The sequence below is a fragment of the Chelmon rostratus genome, chromosome 17 (genome assembly GCF_017976325.1).
Source record: "Chelmon rostratus isolate fCheRos1 chromosome 17, fCheRos1.pri, whole genome shotgun sequence".
In the NCBI taxonomy this organism is placed as follows: domain Eukaryota; kingdom Metazoa; phylum Chordata; class Actinopteri; order Chaetodontiformes; family Chaetodontidae; genus Chelmon; species Chelmon rostratus.
Window position 1 is genome coordinate 19,355,333 of NC_055674.1, and position 22,122 is coordinate 19,377,454.

The following is a 22,122-nucleotide window of genomic DNA, read 5'->3' on the forward strand; positions in this document are numbered from 1 at the left end:
TGCAAGTGCAGCTTGATTTTAAAAGACTGGACTGTGTTATAATGATAATCATAATGTGACTCAAGATTTTGACATCATATGTAAATAAACGGAGACCACCGGATGCCTGGACCGGCTGAAGGCTCCTTCAGGCCTCCACTGTCTCACTATCTCTCCTGCTCCAAGTTATCATCAATAATAATGTCATGTGGCCTTTGTTCCTCGTGGGTGTAGCCTCAGTCGCAAGGAGGGGGGGGGGCGTGTGCACGAGGGGGTGGGTACGTGCCAACGTCACCGGTTGGTCCTTACTGTCAACGCCAAAATAAAACGCGTAAAAAAACTTTTCTGCCGGACTCATAAGTGGAAACGCATGGCAGAGAGGAAGCGAGGCTGCGAGAAAAGCCGTTTTCCTCCGAGCTGTAATGGTCGTCGGGACACGACGCTGTCTTTGTAGCAGGGGAGGCTCCTTTTTCCGTCTCTTTCTTTCGGCCAGAGCCAGCGGGCTGTGTCGGTTTAGCCGACCTGCTAGCTAACGTCAAGTTGGAAGAAAGTGGAGAAGACGGCGGCTGAACGGGAGCTCATCCGCCTACACAGACCTATGCGACGGACAGCAGGTAACACGGCTCCCTCTGCTACCCCCACCGCAGCAAAACGCGACGTAGACCGAAGCGAGCTGTGTTTATCTCACACATTTTAGACGTTTTTGACCGGGACCGCTACAGCTCTGCGCCTGCCTTTCCTCGGTAGCGGCGGCGGCGGCAACAGTGTACGTAGCAGTCCGTTCAGTTTTAGCCAACAACTTTGCTCCGGAGAGCCGCGGGGCTGCGCACCGGCCGCCGGGCACGACTGCTAGCCGCGACTCGTTCAACACTCGCCTTGTTTGTGTTGAAAAACTGGGTTTCCGAGTGACAGTTTGGCCGATAGGTACGGCACTGACTCGCCGCTCGCCATTCCCACTAAGTTAACGGTCTGCAGTGCTTCACTATGCATATGCAACCAACTGCAAAGCACAGTCATGAAGGACTTATCATGGAGAGGCAGCCAATTCCTGTTACATATTCCCTTTACTGTGCAATGCCCACGCCAGCTGCTGCTGCGCAGGGTGCACAGCACTCCAAATCACAGAGGGGAGCGTCTGCTTATTGCAAACCTCTCAATGATCTTAAAACGACAAGGATCGCCAGGTATTTATCAGTATTCATGTCGTGCTCCGACCTGCCTGCAGAGATTGGCGTGATCAGGCTGACCAAGGATTGTGCCTCAAGAGCAGCTACAGAGCGACTCAAACCCATTGGTGTTGTGCAGCAATGCGGTAGACAGAGGCCGGTTTAGATTTCCAGAGGAACAGGGGGAAATTGAAGCGCTATTATTTATGTTTGGTCGATATGTCACGGGGTCATGGTTTGCTGACAGCAGCAGGATTGTCCGGCGGAACAAGGTCAAACGTGGACGCCGGAGCACCTCTCCTGTCCGGTCTGTCAGCCGCAGTGAGGCGGCTGGGTTATGCTGCTTCCCTCCCTTGGGACACTGTGAACCAGCCTGTCAGGTGAAGAATGCCAATGAATAATTCAGGCACATGCTGCATATGATCAGCGTGGCACAGGAATGTGCATAGCCGCTTCTGGGGACAATAAGAGGCTCTCAGTGTGTTGTGGCTCCACCAAAAAGACGCGGTTGCCCGCCTCGGCTTCCCTGTTGAACATTTCCTAATGTCAGTGAACGTTGCACCGGGAGGCACAGTGGGACAGGAGCTGCGCTTCTTACAGCTGCTTTGATTTGTTGGAAACGTGTATTTGAAAGTTGTCATCCCATCTGCTTTGATCCATTTTGAAGTTTATTCTGCAGATGTTTGTCAAGCTCAAGTGGAAAATTTCTTCTGAAGTTTGCCTCTGGTGGCTCTGAGCAAAACTGTAATCTTCGTGGCGGTGTTTAAATTGATGGGTCTTGCTTGTGGCACTTTGTCTTGTGGTGCTTTGTTCTCCTCAGTCGCTTGTTCTTGAGCTTTGTTTCCTTGTATTTTATGTAACAGCATGCACACATGACGTGACATTTTTGAGTAAAAATAGAACTTAATGTAGGGAGCATGCCTGACATGTCACGAGCTTCCCAGGAGCTGAAGTACTTTTGTTTACTTTGCAAAGAGAATGCCATCAAAAAAACGAATAGCTAGGTTTCTATCTAGTGTCATGGTAGTCTTTACCTTGCACAATCCTAATTTTCAGATCTCCAGGAATAGGTGCTTTTCGATGGATTGCATCATTTCTGTGGTTTAATCAGAGGTCAGGTGCATTTATCAGGCCAGAGTCCAGACTAGCGTAGACGTGGGATGTTGTAATAGCTGATGTTACTGAAGAACAAATGACAAGTCAGGATGAGGAATCACTTCCGCATCGCGTCTTTCCTATGAACTTTGTGACCTTTTTTAAATTTCTTTTGAATTTCTTTGACTGCAGCTGTAATAGGTGGAAAGGAGGAAGCTGAGAAACAAAGCTAAATGTGGATGTTTTGTATGCAGCAAAACAAATGGAAAAGAGGAACACTCACAAGCTGCTGCCGTTGTCACAATCTCTAGTTTTCAGTCCAAGTTTAGGGCTACAGATTGCTAGGACTACTGTACTTGGTCCTGGGACGGAGGCCAATGAGTTGTTGATGCTACGACCCGACCATGAGACATCCGTTGGCTTAGAACAGGGTCAGAATTTTTTGCTCTGCAATGTAAGCAGCTCAGAAAACCGATAAGATTACAGTCCAGCTGTAAGGTCAATCTACAGTGAATGGAAGAGGGACTTTGTGGACTCAAAGATTACTTTCCCTCTCTTTTTTTTGGGTGAATCGTGCCTGAAAAAGACCATTTGATCAAATGGATTTTGCTGCTTTTGCAAACACGTTGCTGTTTAAGCCCATGTCCACTGATTGCCTGTGAATTGAAAAGACAGGCCTGTAGTTTGTTGACCTGAGTCAAAGTAAACAGATCTCTTCCGTTAGTGTGTGTACACTGTGTATGTGCGTGTGGTTACAGCCAGTAGTTCTCATTATTTAGTTTGTATTGGTCTACCACTACAGCTCCTCTGTCTGCCTCATACTACCACTGATAACACATACATCTGTGAGATAAATCAGAGTGTCAGCAATAAGGAAACAATATACGAATGATTTAAACCTACATATGGGGAACATAAAGAGAATTGTTGAAGTAAAATACAGCCTTAAAACATGTTACGCAGTCTTCTCTGCCTCATGAGCTGAACCTGTTGCTTCACTGTAACAATCCTCTTTTCTTTCCTCACTCAGCCTTTGTTTTCTTCTCAGGGATTTTTGGTGTGTCCTAAACAACTCACTGTAATCCCCTTGCAAAATATGCATAATAATGCAGACCATTATTTTAAATCTTAATGCTATGCACTCTATTCACGACACCCAATGATTTTTTTTTTCTGTTTTTCCCACTGTTGCCCTTAACTTTAGTGCCTCTCTTGTACCTTTCATCTTCTCTTCCCCTCCATGAACTGCCCTGCTTGTCTGAAGCTCTCATGTCACTTGCATTAGGCAGCCTTCAGCTTCTATTTTTTCCCTTCTATCTCTTTCCCTTTCTTCTTTCCTTTGTGGACTGGATGAACCACACAGGGTGCCACTTCACCCTCTCACCACCACCGCCGCCTCAGTTTCTCCTCTGGCGTTGCCCAGGATGACTGACAGTCATCGATTGAACCTTTCCCCATGTGTCACCCTCTCTGTATCCTGCCCCCACCCCTCCCGTTCTGTCTCCCCCCTGGTGCGTTTAGGTGAGTGATGGAGACGAGAGAGTTGACCGTGGTAGCTGGCAGCTTCGTGGGTTTCCAGCTACTCTTCTCGGTGGCCAGCCCGCGGCTCTCCTCTGCCATCACACCAGGTTATGGACGGCTGCCTTCCATCAAGCTCACAGAGTGGAACTCCAGGTGTGTAACAGGAACCCACTGCTCTCCTGCTGTACCTTTTCTCTTATGTGTCTAACCTGTAAGTGCTCTGGCAGGGACCATGTGGAAACCAATGCTGAACTTTTTTTTTTGTTTTGGCAGTTTCCCGGCTCAGGACCTAATACAAGGTCACCATATCTTTCATCTGAGCTATCTACCAAGGGTTATCATGTTTTTATGTGTGATTGGTTGCATCACAATAAAGATAACCAGCCAAGGCATTTAAAGAGTTTATAGTTTGACATTTTGGGATATACTGGCTATGCCTGGAGGTGACAGAATCCACCCAGCAGCACCTCTAAAGCTCAGTAATTAGTACATTATATCTTGTTTGTAGTGCATTGTTTGTTTTATGTTAATAATGAGATATAAAGTGTTAATTAGTGAGCTTCAGAGGTACAGATAGGAGGATTTTGTTGCTTTCAGGCAGAGCCAGGCTTGCTGTTTCCCCATTTGGATTTTAGGGAGTCAAGGTCACAAAGTGTGACTGAATGTCGATGCTCTGTGTCTCTTGGCCTTTTGGGGATCGAGGTGTTGAATCTCTAGAATAAAATAAGATCACACTTTTCCTACAATATCTGAAAATGTACACTGTAATACAGACTTGAGTGAAAGAACTCCTATTGGCATTTAGCTGTTTCACTTAATTGCTTTGTATTTACTATATTTGTGATGCAACTCTGTTAGGTCGGACGTTGATGTGATTCAGGCCAACTCATCAACACACCACTCAAAGAGCCCTTTTCTATACACATGGCGTCAGTCCAGCGCAGCAGGGGTTTGCATTTCCATTACAACAGGGCTGCCTGCTTGAAGGGGTGTCTTTAACTGATGACGTGCTTGTCTGAGTCGTGACGTTTAAAATCAGCACCCTCTTTAGCGCTGTTTACTACTGGACTGTGCAACAGTTTTGGTAGCCAGCTACCTGCCGCTTATTGCTTGAAAAGATGAAGATGGAATGATTGAAACTGATGAAGTGTCTGCTGTGTCTGGTACTTGCAGCAGAGGCTATTTAAAAAGTTGTGGAATCCTCCCTGCATGATGACAAAGCCTGTTTCACATCCCTGCAACCCACTTCGAGAAAACGCTAATCAGTGTAGCATGGTTTGACTCGCCGCAGCTAAAAGTGCCAATGGAAAAACCCTAAACTACAGCTGTGATGTGACCGGCTGGTGGAACACAGAGCAGTTTTAAGTTTCAAGGAGAAACCTCAGGGGTGAAGTTCAGAGGGCAATCACTTGTAGTTATATAACATCTCCACTTCTCACAAGTTATTGGCTGTTATTGGTTGTCTTATTTGCTGTCTGACAGCACTCACAGCTAATCTGTGTTTCATACACCTATAGGTTACATTAGCCTTTGTATCCGAATTTGAAAGTACGTGTTGTACTGACCAAGAAATAGTCCAAAACAAGTCAAAGGCCACGCACTGATGGTTCACTTCAGATTGGCCTACTGTTGCATAACGGCCAGAGCTCAGTGTGTCAGTTTGTTGTTTATGTAACCACGACTTAAGTGCATGGAGAGGAGGGAGAAAGCTTTTCCAAAGAAAAAACAGCATCACATGTCTAGTATTGACCACAGCTGTATAAACTAGAAGCCTGTTATCTGTTGACCTTATTTATTTGTTTGTTTATTTTCTCTATTGTCTGCCCTCTTCTTTTAAATTCTGCCTTTTTTGTTTTTGCAAATATAATTAGGAACATCTCAATACAAACACAAGAACCAAAGAGTGGCTATGAGATTGTTAACACAGACAGCAATATTGACACTGTTGTACCAACTTCCTGTAGCCCAGTTCCTCCATGGATGTCTCATTTTTAGACACTTTAGGCTGATTCAGCAGTAATAATGGACTCATCCTCTCATACAGTAGTTGATCTGTAGAGCCAGTCTTGGCCAGGGTTCAGACCAGCAGCTGCGGCCTGTGAACAGGGACCACTGTATGTGATTCTGGTAGAGGAGAGATAAGGGCCACTGGACCTCTGGAGTATCTCTTCAATGGCCCAGATAACCACTCCAAAGGTCAGGGTTATGCTGTATCAGGCCTGATTAAAAAGGAGGCTTACACTCATGTGGACACAGGGGATAATGTAGATGTAATTACATACTATATGCAAGAATGAACAGACAGCAGAGACATTAGCACCCCCGATTTCCACATTAGCTGCAATTCCTGACTGTAAAGTCCTATTAGTCTGTCATCTTATTTACTAGTTGTTCATCTTGTGTGTCTATCCCCAGGTTGGTGTCGACTGTGCACGCCCTGATTGTGGGGTTGTTTTGTCTGTACATCCTGTGGTACGATGATGCGGTCAACGCCAACCCCGTCTGGTAAGAGGAACAGAAAGAAAAGCTAATTCATAAGTGAAATATCCACCATCACTGCAGTATAACAACATAAGGCAGGAGAATGTGTAACATGCAAATAAATACAATCCCAGGAACCCCCATAAACACAAAAATAAGGATGATGGAAAAGGCAAAAATACTAAAACATCATGCCGTGTCACTTTGGCAGGTGAAAAAAGAAAAAAAGTAGTGTGAATGCTTTGGGCTCTTTTAGGAGAAACCTGTCTTCTCACATCTGCCTTCTCAGACTGGCAGTCATGTCTAGCTCACAAGGGAAGGAGGAAACAGATGAAGGGCTGAAGATGGGAGGTGGGTGGCAGTGAGGCATCGATCGTCAGGGTTGGTAGTTAATACCTTTGGAGAGATGACGATGGCGTTCGCTTCATCCGAATGAAAGGGGGAACGGCAGAGGATGGATCTAATGTGTCAGTGGAGTCTCCAGAGAGCTGTGGATTCAGTGGATTTAGCCTTTGATTATTGTCTTTACTGTCTTCTCTCTGTCTCCCACTCTATCTGTCACTGCTGACTGTGTTATTTGCATCAATGAATCTTGAAAAAGAGAAATGGTAATTTCCTTCACCATTTCTTTCTCCTCTCCAATATCTCAATCATCTTTTAAAGCATTTCAGCTATCTGTCTCTCACTTCTCCCTTATATTCTGACAGCGCTCTTTCCTTCCTCCTCCCCGTCTCGATCTTCTTTCTCTTTCCCTTTTCCCTCTGTTTCGCTTCCTCTTGCTCTCCAGCAGACAGACTAGAATCCCACCAACAAGGCTCCTTTTCATGGCAGACAACAGCAGCCTAGTCATCTGCCCCCCTCTCCCCCCTCGCGCACCACCAGTCCTCCCTGAGCCTCCTCCTGCCTCTAGCTGTCGGTTGTACCCCACGTCTCTGGCTGTCGAATCAATGCAGCACACCTCCCTCGCTCTTATTGTGTGCGTGTCGGCCCCGGCCAGCATCGCTGATGGAGCGAAAAAGGGGAGAGAAAAGAAAGTGGGGGTAGGGGGTCAAGAGGGAGGAGAGAGCGACTGAGGCTGGGGGCTCCCTCCCTCCCTCCTCCTCCTCCTCCTCCTCCTCCTCCTACTACTACTACTACAATCTTCATCTGCTGAGTGTTCAGGTGCTTAGTATCTTAGCCTTCCTCCCCACATTTTTTGGGACAGGATTTGATGCACTTTTGTTTTCTGTCACATAATTTCCCTCAGCTCCCACAAGAAGAAGGTGGTTTTCTTTGTGGAAATCGTTTCTGTGTTAGCATATTAGTGTTCCAGCTTGAGCCTTGCAGTTTTCCATGTCTGGTTATTTCTTCATCTTATCCCCTTCACCCACCAGCACCTAAATATTCCCCTGCAGCGCTCTAATGCCTTAAAGCTCATCTAGTTGCAACACGAGCGAGGCGCAAGCACAAATTCTCCAGTCAATCTGATTGTATTACAGCATCATTAAGACGAGCCACACAGCAGCATTGTTCTCTCTGCTGCTCTCAACAGTGCTCGAGTGGCCGTATGGTTGGAAACCTGTATTGTGTTCAGCCACGGCTTAGACTCTTTCAGTGTGTCGCTCCGGCTGGCAGCATGGCCCCGGCTGCTATCATAATCCATTCAGTTAACAAGCGCCGTATCTGACCGCCTCGCCTCTGCTGTATCTTTTTGATTAGCTTATCTGGATTTAAACTTTACATGTGCGGGGATGTCTGAGGAGACCAATGGAGAAAATTTCAGGGTGGTGCAGAGTGGAGGTCAACCTGGTTTAGAAACAATGTTTTACCTACATTTTTTTCAAAACATTTGATTGATCGATTTTCTCAAAGACAGAACATTTCGTGTTCTTATCCCGAACATTTATTATTTCCTGTCAGGCTTGTTTGTAAGATTATTCCAAGTCAGATTCACCAGACTGTCTTAACAAATTGACTTTGTTTCAATTTGAGTTTATTGTATGTCACTCTGTGTGAGGTGGATCTGATGAGAACTTGGTCTTCTGTGTTTGTGACAATATCAATATGAGGCATGTCAGGTTGTGCGATGAGTGTGTGGTGATTTGTATCTTTACAGTATAAATAGTAATACAGCATACAACCCATCTGCCCATCCACAGCTCTACTAGGTTTTCCCACACACTTCTTTTCTGTTTCACCTACTGTATTTTGGCTTGTTGTATGCGTGCATGTTTGCTTTTTCCCTAAACCTTTCTATAATGGCACTCATAAAATGCCAGTGTATTCTGTGTAATCATGTCAGTCATGTCTTATTCTGATTGGTTTGTAGACTTGGCTCAGTGGTCACATTGTTGGTTTTTGGTTTCTGGCAGTGTCAGAATTTTGTTGGAAGCTATCACTGGTCCCCAAAGCTCCGAATCGATTTTCGAAATCGAAGATTTTATCATGTTTCTCTGATGTCAACCTACATCTACACTATGCACAGTGTAAAGCAGCCTGAAAGCAAAGCGTTCCATAACTTAGATGGGAGACAATAAGGGGAAAGTGAAAGTCACAGAGAATGGAATACAGGACGTTAGAGGTGATATTACTCTGAACAGCCTTCGAAAGACTAAGACGGAGCTGCCCGAGGGTGAGAATATGCCAAGCAACTACTGAAATCCTATTTCCATGTTAAAATACTCAGACTTATAAAATTAAAAGTAAAATTAAGTTTCATTTTTGCTCATTTTTGTAACATTTAAATTTACATTTCATTCAGATTAAAGCTTTATAATTCTTTTAGGATATGTGCTGTTATAATGGTCCCCTTGTGGAGAAAAGCAGACTCAAATGACACTCGTATGTGCCACTTGAGAGCAAAATCTTTTCAGTTCTTACATTAGCTCCACTGAGTCAGCCTTTGTAGCACTTCCTGTGCAAAAGGCTCCACAGTCTATCTCTTCCTAGGCCAAATTCCAGTCAGTTAACCAGACACTGAGAGAGGGCGTAGGCTCACTGTACGCTTAATTAACTGAAGCCGGATCACACTGATGAGATTATCAAGAGGCCTTTGGACTCTGACAGCAGCCTGCAGACTCTCTGGCTATCACACTATCGGTTAGGTTGGGTGTTATCCAAGCTCATATTTGCTGGCTGCATTTCTGTCTAAGTGCAGTGGTAAGGTGATACAGCTGATCAGCTAACAGCAGGAGTGCGCTCTAACGGACATTAGAAACTGACATTAGATTACATAATCGGAGAGAAAGAAATGCGTCATTTACAATGAAATTCACGATCGACGTTGAGTCATGTACAAAGCTGTTTGTTTGAGACACCTGTAGCCGTTGGGGATGTAAGAACAGATGCGTTTATGTCACACAGGCACACAATCACAGTACAACATGGTATGATTATTTTCATATAACTTATATGGACTCAGTCGAAGTTAAAGGATAAAAGGCCAGGGTCGTCTGGTGGGTAAGGTGAGCCGTCACACAGCAGGTGTGTGCGCATGGGGTTTTGAGTGTGTATGTTTATACAGTATGTGTGCTGTGGGGGGGTTCTGTTACAGAAGCGTTCAGCCAGTCACTGGCTATACGATACTCGTGACTGATACCAGGATTGAATGTCTGTTGAAGCAGAGACACCTTCATTGTTACTTTGAACAGATGTTATTTGCAAGGACACCTAACGGTCAACAGAGCACATCATGGGTCTATGAACTGCTGTACTGTTTGTTCGGAGACAAAAAAGACTTTCTGATATGTTGCTCAAACAACATGCTGCTCTTGTTAATGAAGACCTACCAACATCAACATTAGACAGTCATTTAGACAATCAACCTTGAATGACCTTTGTATGGGATTCATGCTTTGTGAGTTAGTTCCATTGATTAGTTTGCAAAATTGCATCATGTTCTCTTTACAGCAGTAGATTATCAATCAGAGGGGCACGGTGTGAGTGGCTTAGATTTTTCTGGAATAGTAAGTAGCTCCCCTTCCTCCCTCCTGCCTTGTTTATCTTGAAGGTTGGGGCGTTACAGCTATGTTGAAAGTACCTTAACAGTGTGTTCTTTGCTGTTCCGCAGGGGTGACCCCGGTCTCGTCAAACTAAATGTAGCCATAACGTGTGGTTACCTCCTCTATGGTGAGCTACTTTTGTTTTTACTTCTGTTGATTATCTTCTAGTGCACAGTCCATGAGGGCAGCCAGTCAGCTTGTAATGTGTGAACACAGAAAGGAAAAGGACTTTAATCTGAAGCAACTTGATTATAGTGAGGAAGGCCAGACTTGTCAGCTATGAAGGACTTCAGACAATCTGCACTTTGAAGGTTATGACCACAGTTTAGATTTATTATAACATTTCAGCCTTAAATGTGTTGCTCATTGTCTTCTACATGTGATCTCTACATTTTCACCAGTGGTGCAGTTGTGTATATAACCATCAGTTTGCCAGCTCTCTGAACAACCTGTCATCCCGTCCTCTAGATCTCGTGCTGCTTGCGTGTAACTGGAGCACAATGGGGGACAGCTTTTTTGTGTGTCACCACTTGGCGGCGCTCTATGCATATGGATATGTGCTGGTGAGTTCATCACTCTTCAAGACCCAGAGTGTACACATTTGAATAGCAATTGGAGACACTGGATTATTCCTTTATCGTAATGTATTAGTGTCATTTTGCTTGAGTGTCTGTTTGGTCATTGCAGACACGTGGCGTGCTTCCCTACTTTGCCAACTTTCGTCTCATATCAGAATTGTCCACACCGTTTGTGAACCAAAGGTGAGTCAGCTCAACAAGTGAATAATCCCATAATCACCCTTTGTTTTACCATATGGCTTACATATATTCCTCTGACATTTCTTAATCACCCTCTCCCTCCAGGTGGTTCTTTGAGGCATTAAAGTACCCACGCTCACACCGGCTGGTGGTGTTAAACGGTGTTGCCATGGCAGTAGTGTTCTTCCTGGTGCGCATCGCCGTCATGCCATCTTACTGGGCCAGTGTATTCGCCACCTTTGGCACTCCAGACTTTGAGCGGCTGGGCTTGGGCGCCCAGGTGGCCTGGATCACCTCCTGCATCGCCCTGGATATCTTAAACACTGTGTGGATGTATAAGATCACCCGCGGCTGCTACAAAGTCCTGACTGGGAGGGGAGGACGAAAGGTCAAGGAAGGAACGGAGGCGTTGTCCTCCTCAGACAAGAAGCATGTCAACAACCACACAGACTAAAGAGATGTAGCGCAAAGGGTATGTAGACAGACATAAGCAGGGAAGGGAGACTGGACATCTAGGAACCTCACAGCCTCTCTCTTTTGCTAAAGCCTCAGCATCCCCCCCCACCTCCACCCTCGAATGCCCCGGTCTCAACCCTCGATCACCTCGTCAGCTCGCGGACCAGGCCAAGAGTCCTCAGGTTCTGACCCCGACAAGGACACTGCTCTTTGACTCACTCAAGCACCAGCCTTTGCAGCCTCAGTGTTTTCACTGACGGATGAGTATCCTGCTGGGTGATAGCTTTCGGTAGCAAACGACAAGGTAGAGCTCACAAGCACACTTTTAACTCCTTCTGTCAGTCGCCTCTTTTGTCCCGACCGTCATTCCTCTGTCATCTCCCCTCAGTCTCCTCTCATGCTCGACTTCAGCCAAAGCCCAATCCTCTGAAGTGCCTGCGAAAGACAGGAAAGCAATAATTGTGGAGGACTAAGATCTCGAAGTCTAACAGAGCTTAGCCCCTTCAGAAGACAACCATGTTTTGCTCAATATTGCTCCTGAACGACTGGAGGCGTCTTCTGTTGTTCATACTCCGTCCACACTTGAGACGTGGCCCACAGAGTGGCGAATTCTCACATCAGACCCACACATTGTTTGTGAAATCTATAGGGCTCTTGTCTCGAACTCATCCGACCTCACAGAAAGAGACAGAAAAACACCATAATGCCTCTTCTACTGTATCACCTGCTGTGGCCTCCTTGTAACAAGTGGCGCCTGCCTATATCACCAGCCATGCCCCTCCACCCTCCGTAGAATTTGGATTATGAGTTTAAAAAAAAAAAAAACTAGGAATATGCATGCAGGAGAGAGGACGACACACTCGCCAACATCCTTAGCCTGTCACAGGACAATATTGCGTTTTCAGTGTTCATCGTGTCTGCATCACGGTGCTGTATTTTGCCCCCTTTATTCTCTGATTTTACACAGCCTGAAATCGTGAGCAGTTACAGTAACATGTCTGTTTCATATTACATCCATAGCAACCCTCTGCCTCACTGGATACTCCACCATCCAGCTTGAACGTTTGGTTTTGTTCTACCTCTCCCCCTGCCTTACAAAGACTCTGTCAATCCCTTAGTCAAGAGATAATCAACATTTTGTTTTCTTTCTTTCTACTGTAGAGTTGTTTTAGCCTTTAAAACATCATCTTTTGTGATATTACTGATTCAGAGGGACTTCTGCATCTCCTTTGCTCTTACTGTCTTCAGCGCTTACCCCAACAAATGCAGTGAAGAGAGCAGCATCACTCACCAAACTGTGTCCAGTCAGTGTGTGTTTCTAGAGAAACACCCCCAGAGGCTTTTATTCTTCCATTTATCTCATTTTGCTCTCAGTGACTCTGAGAACGTAAGTGAGCACTGGGGTAGAAAAAGTTCACACTGTGAACTGCTGCTCCATTCCTCAAGATTGCACATGCATAGCATAGCGTGAAAACCATACACGGTATTTGGTGCCCTTCTGAAACACTGACAGGGTGCTCTTCCTTTGGCAGAATGTCTGCAATAGGAATGCTAGCAATATGACATTTTTCACAAGTTTCTAATATCTGATGAATTTGGATTTACCAGTCTGTCACAGCTAAAAGCAATGTGGCAATCTGCATGTTTTTTTTCTGTATAAACTGTATCATCACTATAGAGCATGGTAAGATTGACATATTTCTGTGATGCCTTAGTGAATAGTTAAGATAGATGAATAGCATCTAAATATTAATTGCATTAATCTAATGCTTTAAAGGGTTTTGTCTTCCAAAACAGTTAATGTTTTTGCCGCTCAGATACTGAATGCATGTATTGTTGATTTTCTCCTCTCCCTGCATGTCTGTACAGCATATACACATGCAGCTTTGCAGGTACCTTCTGCACACTGTTTGGCTAACTCACTAAACATTGCCACAGCCTCTGTATGCCAGTTGGCATTACTTGGTTTTACAAATTCATTGATTCTTCTATTGTACAGTCTGCTGTTAGCAGACACTAATAACTACATAGCTGATAGCATGACAGACAGAGATACAAGAGGGTGTTTCAGATTTGAAATACGAAATTTACAAAGGACAAGGTTGCATGTTTATTCCTGTTTCCCTTTTTGTTTAAAAGAGTACTCCACTGGCTTGCGCTCCTATGACATTGTCAGGCTCATAGTGGACAGTTGTTTTTTTTTTTTTTTTTAAAGAATCATGATCAATACAGCAGACCCAGAGATTTCAGCCAGGTTTCCATCCAAATGTGGTGCAAAAAGAATGCAAATTAATGTGTATTTCCGTCCATGGCTATTATGTAAATATTAGGAGTTGGTGCATCAAGATATACAGGTTTTGGTTTTTTTTTTTTTTTGATAATTAGAAGCTTTTATTTCAGTCAAATTTGAAATTATGCGTAAAAACAACGTAAAAACGTAAAATTCCATGCATTATTTTCCCCTGGCCAAACCTGATGCCTACATCACCCACAATGCAACTTCCCCACTGACAGTTCTGTTGGAGATTTGGGTGTGTTAAGATGGTAGCAGCTAATGTAGCCACAAGCCGCTAACCTCCAGCAGAGACGTGGAGCGGGCTACAGAGGTCTGGAAAGCTCACTTCGACTCACTCTTCTCACTTCTAACTCCATACTGCCAGACTTTTTCCATTTTCAGCCCAATAAACGCTGACTCTTGTAACATCACTCTAGGCAAATTATCAGACTCGACACTGCTCGCTCTGGAGCCACTAAAGGCTTTATACATTTTGTTTTTCCACATACGCAGTGGTGCTCTCCAAGACGTGTCAACAGACTGATTACTAGAGTTGATGGAGTTGCCCTTCAAGTCCTTGTATCTCTAGTTGGATAGATAGTTATGATAGCCTGGTGGTGTTTTCACTGTGGAACTCTAAAGCACACTCCCTGTGGGGCAATAACTCAGCGATCTCCTGTATTTCTGTCTGTCACCACAGAGGAGGGGCTACAGTATCTTGTGCCTTTACACAAATGGTGGATGTGATGCAGCCAGGTTTGGATTAGCATGACCTTTCTGATGTAATATCCAGTGATGATCTCCTCTGTATTCCATACGTGTACTCTCTGTATATATTTTTATAATTGCCTGCACAATGATTAATCCGGCCAAGTATTATAATCCAAAGCTGATCCCTGTCGGGGAGCCTGTTTTGTTGCTCTCCTGAATACGGGGGACTGTCTCTATGAATGTTGCGATGGATTATTTAGTGGCATTAAGATGATCTCACAGTGTCCAAGGTGATGAGAATGGAAATCAAACTATATTTTTGACATATCTTTAAGATATACAGGTAGTTGACAGGAAGGCTAACATCTCGCTTCTTCGGCCTCCTAAACTTAAAGCTGTGAATAGTTGTGGAGTAAAACTGTAGTCATTCGTCACGACACTATGATGGTTACGCTACACTGTGGGAGATTTCCTGAGACTGGCTGAGCAGTGATGCCGATAACACTTGTTATAGCAGCGTCCTGTGCTTTTGGTTGAGTTTAGACTGAGACTACTCTCTGATGCAGGTCTCGTGCACAAAGTAAAAACAACGTGTATAAGAATTACAGCATGTTGCCTGGTTGTCTATGGACTGGACAGAATGAGAGTTTTTTGTATTTGTCAGGGTTTTCTATAGAATCTGTTTCCAGACCTGATATTTGTGCTGTATCTCACAACCTGGGGCTGTTTGAAAATCAACAGAATGAATTAATGATTCGATAAGGCTGCTATTGGAAGGCCATGATGTGTATTGTATCAGGTTAGAAGAACCACATTGCCTTTGTTTCATTGGGGAGGCCAGCATTCATTATATAATGAATATATTTAAATATATATAGCATAAAGGTATATACAAATCTGTATATATCTGTGATCAAGTGTTGAAACCAGATGCACACTGTACTAATTTCTCCTGTGTTTTGGTCACATTTGGTTTCGTTTGGATGACAGGACATCATGTTAGGTACATTCTAACAAAGCTACATCAGAATCTGGTACTTCAGCAGTGTACTCTGCCGGTCTTCTCAAGGTTACACTTGGTACTTAGACAACTAGTATTTTTGCCCCATTTTTGTTCTTCTGAAATACTTGATTTCACGTTCAGTCCTAGGTGTACAATGAAATAGAATGAATTGAATTTCAGTGTGACGAGGATGACAACATTTGTATAATGTTTGAGAATAACTGGAAAATTTGCAGACAAACTGATAATCAAAAAACTTACCTTGTTTTTTTCTTTTGAATGACTTGCCAGTGTGGCTTATGTTCCTTCCCTTGCTATTTTTATTTCGCCTTTTATTGCAATGCAATTTCTTCTTATGATTGTCTTTTGTTTTCTGGAGATTTTAATGTGAAACAGCCTACACTACACACAGGCCTTAGGGTCCTTGTCTGAGCATTACCTTGTGACTGGGATTGTCGTCGTCTACAATGACCACTACTAATGATTATGTAACTGTAGTGCTGAAAGCTGAGACTTACTTGAAAGTGTTGCTCTTCAATAAAGTTGAAGACGAGAGAAGCTAGTTGTTTGTTCTTTGATTTATCCTCATTATACTTTTTACTCTTTGACTAATTCATCAGGTTCTTTGGTGTGTGAAAAATGGCAGCATGGGAATGACTTGCTGTATTCAGCATAAAGCATCCAGACAGCAGCCTACTGAACTGGTCCAGTGTGGGATGGGAGTATGACAGTTCCACCCAGACAAGCTAACACCAGCTACTGGTAGCTGGCACCACTGCGCCATGTTTTTCTTTTCTTTGAAGTTGTGTGTAAAAGATGGACCCATCCAACATAAAGGTAAAACACAGGCTGTGACATTTCAAAATGAGATGAAAAGGAGACGGGAGCAGATTGACTGAAATCAGGGTGAAAGAGAGATATGAAGGAGCATGAAAAGTGGAAGATTTGGGAGGGGGGGTCTGAGCCACAGTAGGTCTATGATTGAAACCATCTCCTTTGTGTGTTTGTGTGTGTGTGTGTGTGTGTGCATGTGTGCACCGATCGGTCAAGGGGCTTGGTCAGAGACCGTGCCTGAGGAGCTTTACCAAACATGGTCACATAACAGAGACTCAATGAAAATTTCCTCCTGCTACCGCAGCACACATTCACAGATCAGACTCTATTCAGCCTCACTCATGCACAGAACGAACATCACCACCTGCGTGTCGCATACACACAGAAACACACCGTCTGTCGGCACCCGATTCAACACAATTACCATCGAGTTGCAGAAGAAGATTGTGCAGTGTTTCGGCTGTTTTCATGGCATGGCTGATTCTGCAAGAAAGCCACCGCCTCTCACGGGTGTTTACCTTCTGTCAGCTGTGTTTGTAAGACTTTTAAACCTAATGAATTCATGTCTATGAATGTCAAGTCTCCTCTTTCCCTCTTTACAAGGTCCAATATCTGTGTTTTGAGTCTGTTCCTTGTGGGCACAAGCAAGTCACTATATTGAGCAAGTTATAGTTATGTAAAAATAAATAGATTATAGGGATATGTCTATTTCAGGAGGAATTTATGCTGAAGACTTTTCCCAGACTTGGCGAAACAAAAGCACATCTAGAAATCAACATTCCAGACTTTGGAGAGGCTATAAACGGAGCCAATTTTACAAGGTACTTATACTCTTGGCCGGAGTCGATTGAAATGGCTTTTACACCAATATGTTAACAATGAGCACCCAGCTATCACCACCTACCTCAGCCAAAGATGTCATGAGCCTGTCCCAGCCTATGAGTCAGGGCCAAGATTAGGACGTGTGAAAGCAGCTGAGAGCAGGGACAGTTCTCGGCTCGTACCGCTCCTCAGGTGGCACAAGGTAGAGGAGTATAGATGAGTGAGATTTACCACATCACCAGGAAGAGGGAAAGGCAACGTTTTGTGAAGAAAATATGCATGTGCTCGCTGCTGACAAATTCAAGCGAATGAAGAAACTTTATTCAAGTTTGAATTAAGTTTGAATGTTGAAGAAGTTGAAAGACAAAAAGTAATAATAATAATAATAAAGGTTAAGGAGAATATGAGTTATGAGAATAATGTCATTTATTATTGACCAAATCCAGGTTTGTTTGAAGCTTCCTGTCCCACCGTAGCGACAGGTTGGAATTATGATGCCATGAACTCAGCCTTCAGAACTGCTCGGAGTTGCGCAGGATCTTGAGGACTTCTACCATAAATAGCCAGACAGAGTGGATGGAGTGAGGAGAGGGGTCGGTGGGTGGAGGGAGAAGCAGCTTACTGTAGAAATGCCCTTCTGGGTTTCTGAGACTGCACTAATCTCCCTCTCTATCTCCTCCTCTCCCTCCCGTTTCTGTGCTTTCACATCTTTCTTCCTAAACAGTTTTAGTCCTTGAAACACTGCCTGCGTTTTGTTATATTTCATGACTCATGACTTGTCCTCAACGCCATGAATCTGTAACACACATGTCCAGCCTGGAGCTCTGCTGCTATCCAAGATGCTTGTCTGCTGATGCATCTCCGCCCTCTCAATGCGCCATTGGCGCACAGCATATTTAGTCCCAGTAGAAATTAGAAATTGTACATCATCAAACAGTTAAACTGCCCCTTTGTTTGGACCCGAGGTTGCTTACGATCCCGCCATCTGAACCGAGCTCTTGAAAAACATACTCTCATAAAACACCAGCGGCTATTTAAAGTAAAAATATTGTAAATACAAAGCACATTATCACAGACATTCTCCCTCCGAGGCCTCTTTACTCATCAGCCACCATCCACATGGCATGTTGCAATAAATGTACCCAGAGGTAGCTTATTAGTGTCAGATGAACTCAGACCCAGCGTAAACAGTGAAGCCCACCGCGCAGTAAATATCTGAGTGTAGTCTGTTATTTTTAGAGTGAGGGATTCCTCTTTCATAAGGCATTACATCCCTGTCCCTCTCGCAGTCCACTCAGGCCCTTCCCTTCTCCCATCATGCCCAAATAAAGTGTCCAAATTCCATGTTTGTGCTTCTTCTTCTCCTCTCTGTGAAATGTTTATAAGACTCTCGCTTGGTGTGTGTGTGTGTGTAGAGAGAGAGAGAAGGAGGTGCAACTGTGCATAAATGAGCATGTCTCTGTGCTTGTGCAGATTTTTCTAAGCAGAATTCTATATTCTAACGGGCTGTTTATGGTAATCTTTCATCTTAGCAACATTACAAGTGACAGAAACAAAACTTTCACCACATTGTATTGATCTGAGGTGGAAGCTCAAGCGGTTTATGAGGTCTACTATGATGTTTCTGGATTCTTTTTTATTGTACTTTGACTGGATTAGTAGCTGGTTGTTGGTGCACTGAGGGCCAAAGCCAGGATTTTATAAAATACTGAGAGTCAGATGTCCAAATTCCACCTTTTCATCAGCATCGACATAAGATTTTTTATTTGATATTTCCAGTAAATATCTAAATACGCCCTCAGATCCCACCATGTCTAATTACAGAATGCAAAATGGCGCCAACTGAAATGTCAACCGCTTGCAGTGCACACACACTTCTGCTCTCTCTAGCCCTTCTGCTTCAACAAAACTTCCAATACTTACATCTGATAAGTCAATAAATCTTTAACAGACAGTTCAGCTACTTTCAGCACTTACACTTTTTTTGTGTAAGTTCAAGTAAGCTGTTTCTTCAATTCAACTGCTTTCAGCTCTCACACAGTAACTGACACGTCCAATCATTTCTGCTCTTCAACTGACACTTGAATTATAAACCCCACGCAGACGTCAACTCTCCGTGGCACTTCAAATTCAATTTCAAGCGCTTTTATCGTTTGCAGTTCAGCGTGCCTTCCAGCTGCTTTCACCTCTCACACATTAGCAGACACGTCAACTGCTTTTAGCTCTTACTCTTCAACTGTTCGTCAAACTGCTTTCAGTGTTCGCATACAAACTGACAAGTCGACTGCCAGCGAGGATTAAACATGAAACGATATTTTCAAATGCTTTCGGGGATCACACGTGACTTACAGTGCTTTAAATTCTATGACTTCAGCTGAAGTTTTAACCAGTTTAAAGTGTTTGCACAAGCAATATTCAGCATGAATGAGCGCCCTTCAATGTTATTCGGAATATTTATTTCTTATGTATGCTTTCTGCAAACTCTGTCTACCTACATGACGGTCAAAAAGCAGTTTCCAAGCCTTCTTAACCCTGCCAGCATATATAATCCAGTGTAAAAATAAATAAAACACGGTGTGATCACTTGCTGATCGTGACATACACTCAATCGAAAACAGTACAAAGACAATATATTTAATATTTGACCTCATCAACTTCATTGAATTTTGTAAATTTATGCGTATTCTGAATTTAATGCAGCAACATGTTTCAAACACGTTGGGACAGGATGAACTAAAGACTGGAAAAGATGTGGAACGCTCCAAAAACACCTGTTTGGATCATTCCTCAGGTAAACAGGTTGACTGGTAACTGGTAACTTGACTGGTGATAGCATCATGGTTGGGTATGAAAGGAGCATCCTGGAAAGGCTCAGTCATTCACAAGCGAGGATGGGGCGAGGTTCACCACTTTGTGAACACATGGTTGTATAAAGGATGTTACTATCGGTAAACACAGTTTGTTTGTAGATTGATTGTATTATCTTTTATCTAGATTTACACAGGATCCCACTTGTTTGGGAATTGGGGTTGTAAGTCTGATGGAGAGATATGAGCTACTTTTAAATTTAAAAAAAAATCAGTCTTCAAATCCCACAATATGTTATTACAGAACATACGCTCACTCTCCGAGCATCAAAGCCCCCAAAGTCCCAGAAACATTACAGAGGATATAACCTTTGAGTTCATCATGCTGTTTTCAGTTTTCCCCTCTCTCAGTAATCACCCTGATGGCCCCCGCTATGAAACACAGGGTTAGGATTTCATGGCTCAGATCTGTTCGTGGAGAAAACCATGAACATCTTGCTATCAGACCCACTGCTCCCCCTTTATCTGATTGAGCCATCATACTACGTGTTCTGCGGCGCATTTGATGCTGTAGGATGGATATCAGTCAGGTGCCGACGCCTGAAACTCAAGTTGAACTTTTCCATATTGGCTGCAGAAAAAGTTCACGTGACGTATGTTTCTATTCCTCATTCACCTGGTATTTCCACTCCAGGAGCACAGTGACACATCACAGCTGCTATATTGTGAACTTAACTGTGGTGTTGTGGCCAGTGAAAGTCTCTCATGCAGACCATTGCTCTGCAGTAATTATTTTCAGCTGTGTGTGTATAAATCCTCCACTGACTGATTGAAGCCCTTTGCATTGTGACTGGGTAACAGTGTATGTCCAGTAATCTTGCATTTGCACTCTTTCATTGTCTATCACCAGCACCGCAGCCACATCCCGTACTCTAACGCTTCTTTCTTTCATCCATCCCTGGCTCGCTTTTCCAGAATATTCCTCTTCGGCTCCATCGGCACGCCTGCCATGTGTCTGCTAGTGACACACGCACAAACACACACACAAAAGAGAAAGCAGGGGGTGAATCATGCCGTCCGGGTAGCCGCCTCCTCTGTCCCCCTCTGACTCGCCGCTCCACAGACCCCCCGAATCTGCTGCATTCCTTTCCTTGTCATCTGCCTGCCTATGGGGGAAGGAGAAGTAACACACTGGAGTAAAACAGGAAAACTACCTCATTGTTCCCAGAGTGACGTCAGGTGTTCTACAGTAGCCTCCACGCACAGTTCAACACATGTCAAATATGCTGCCCCAGTGCTGCTGCAGGGTATGGATATATATGGACAGAACTCTGCATATATTTGGTCACAATAATCTGAGAGCAAAGAAAACCCTCAAAAGATAATAGAATATCTCTCATTTTTAAGGAAGAACATTTTAAATGGATTTTTCTGGATACTACATTGCATTAATTGTGAATTTTGATGAGAAATTTAAATTAAAGAAATCCTGAATGAAATATCCCAATAACTGGATGGATTGCAATTTTGTACAGACATTCATGGTCCTCAGAGGATGAAGCCTACTGACTTTAATGAGCTCTTTAGTTGTTCTTGCTTTTTTTGCACCACCAGCAGGTCAGAGGTTTTATTTCATTCAGTAAATTGGCTTGACATCTACTGGACGTACTGGCACAATATACAGCCATGGTTCGTGGTTCCCACATGATTAATGTTACTCAAAAGCATTGAACACTGAACGTTTTTGTTTGTTTTTTTTGGTTACAACATAAAAATGGATTCTCTGGAACATTGGAACAGATATCCCAGATCCCTCGAGGATAAATAAAAATGACCACAGTGATCCCTTACTTTTCATCTTGTGCCAAATTTTGGCCTAAACTTTGCTTTGCGACATATGACCTGTGTAAATAATAATGATTTCCCCGGCTGGGGATAAATAAAGTTTTATCTTATCTTATCTTAATGCCATTCCCATCAGCCTCAGCAAGTGTCAGCACTGTCACTGTGGCCACATGCTAACACAGTTGCTCACATTTGGTACAAACTACAGCTGTTAACATAGCTGTAGACTCTTGTGTGGTTGTAACAGGTATATATTCTTATGCTATTGTTATTATTATTATAGATTTAGTATTGTGAATTATTACACCTCTACCCATTATTATCAACATCATGTAAGCACAAGCAATAGTATTTCTTATAATTTTCGCATTTCAGGTGTTTTTTTTAAC

The 22,122-nt window shown here is 43.6% G+C and overlaps 1 protein-coding gene across 2 annotated transcripts; it reads left to right on the top strand.

The window, feature by feature from the left end:
* Positions 1-339: 339 nt before the first annotated feature.
* On the top strand, positions 340-15,973 carry tlcd4b (TLC domain containing 4b). 2 transcript variants are annotated; one of them, XM_041956837.1, is made up of 7 exons: positions 340-593; positions 3,762-3,914; positions 6,177-6,266; positions 10,291-10,349; positions 10,691-10,785; positions 10,910-10,983; positions 11,086-15,973. In XM_041956837.1, exons 2-7 carry the CDS (start codon positions 3,769-3,771, stop codon positions 11,432-11,434), a joined length of 813 nt encoding a protein of 270 aa, XP_041812771.1. In that variant the 5' UTR covers positions 340-593; positions 3,762-3,768; the 3' UTR covers positions 11,435-15,973. The 2 variants fall into 2 exon arrangements, with proteins under 2 accessions (XP_041812771.1, XP_041812772.1); XM_041956838.1 differs by lacking the exon at positions 340-593 and adding an exon at positions 1,084-1,163.
* The last annotated feature ends 6,149 nt before the right edge of the window (positions 15,974-22,122 follow it).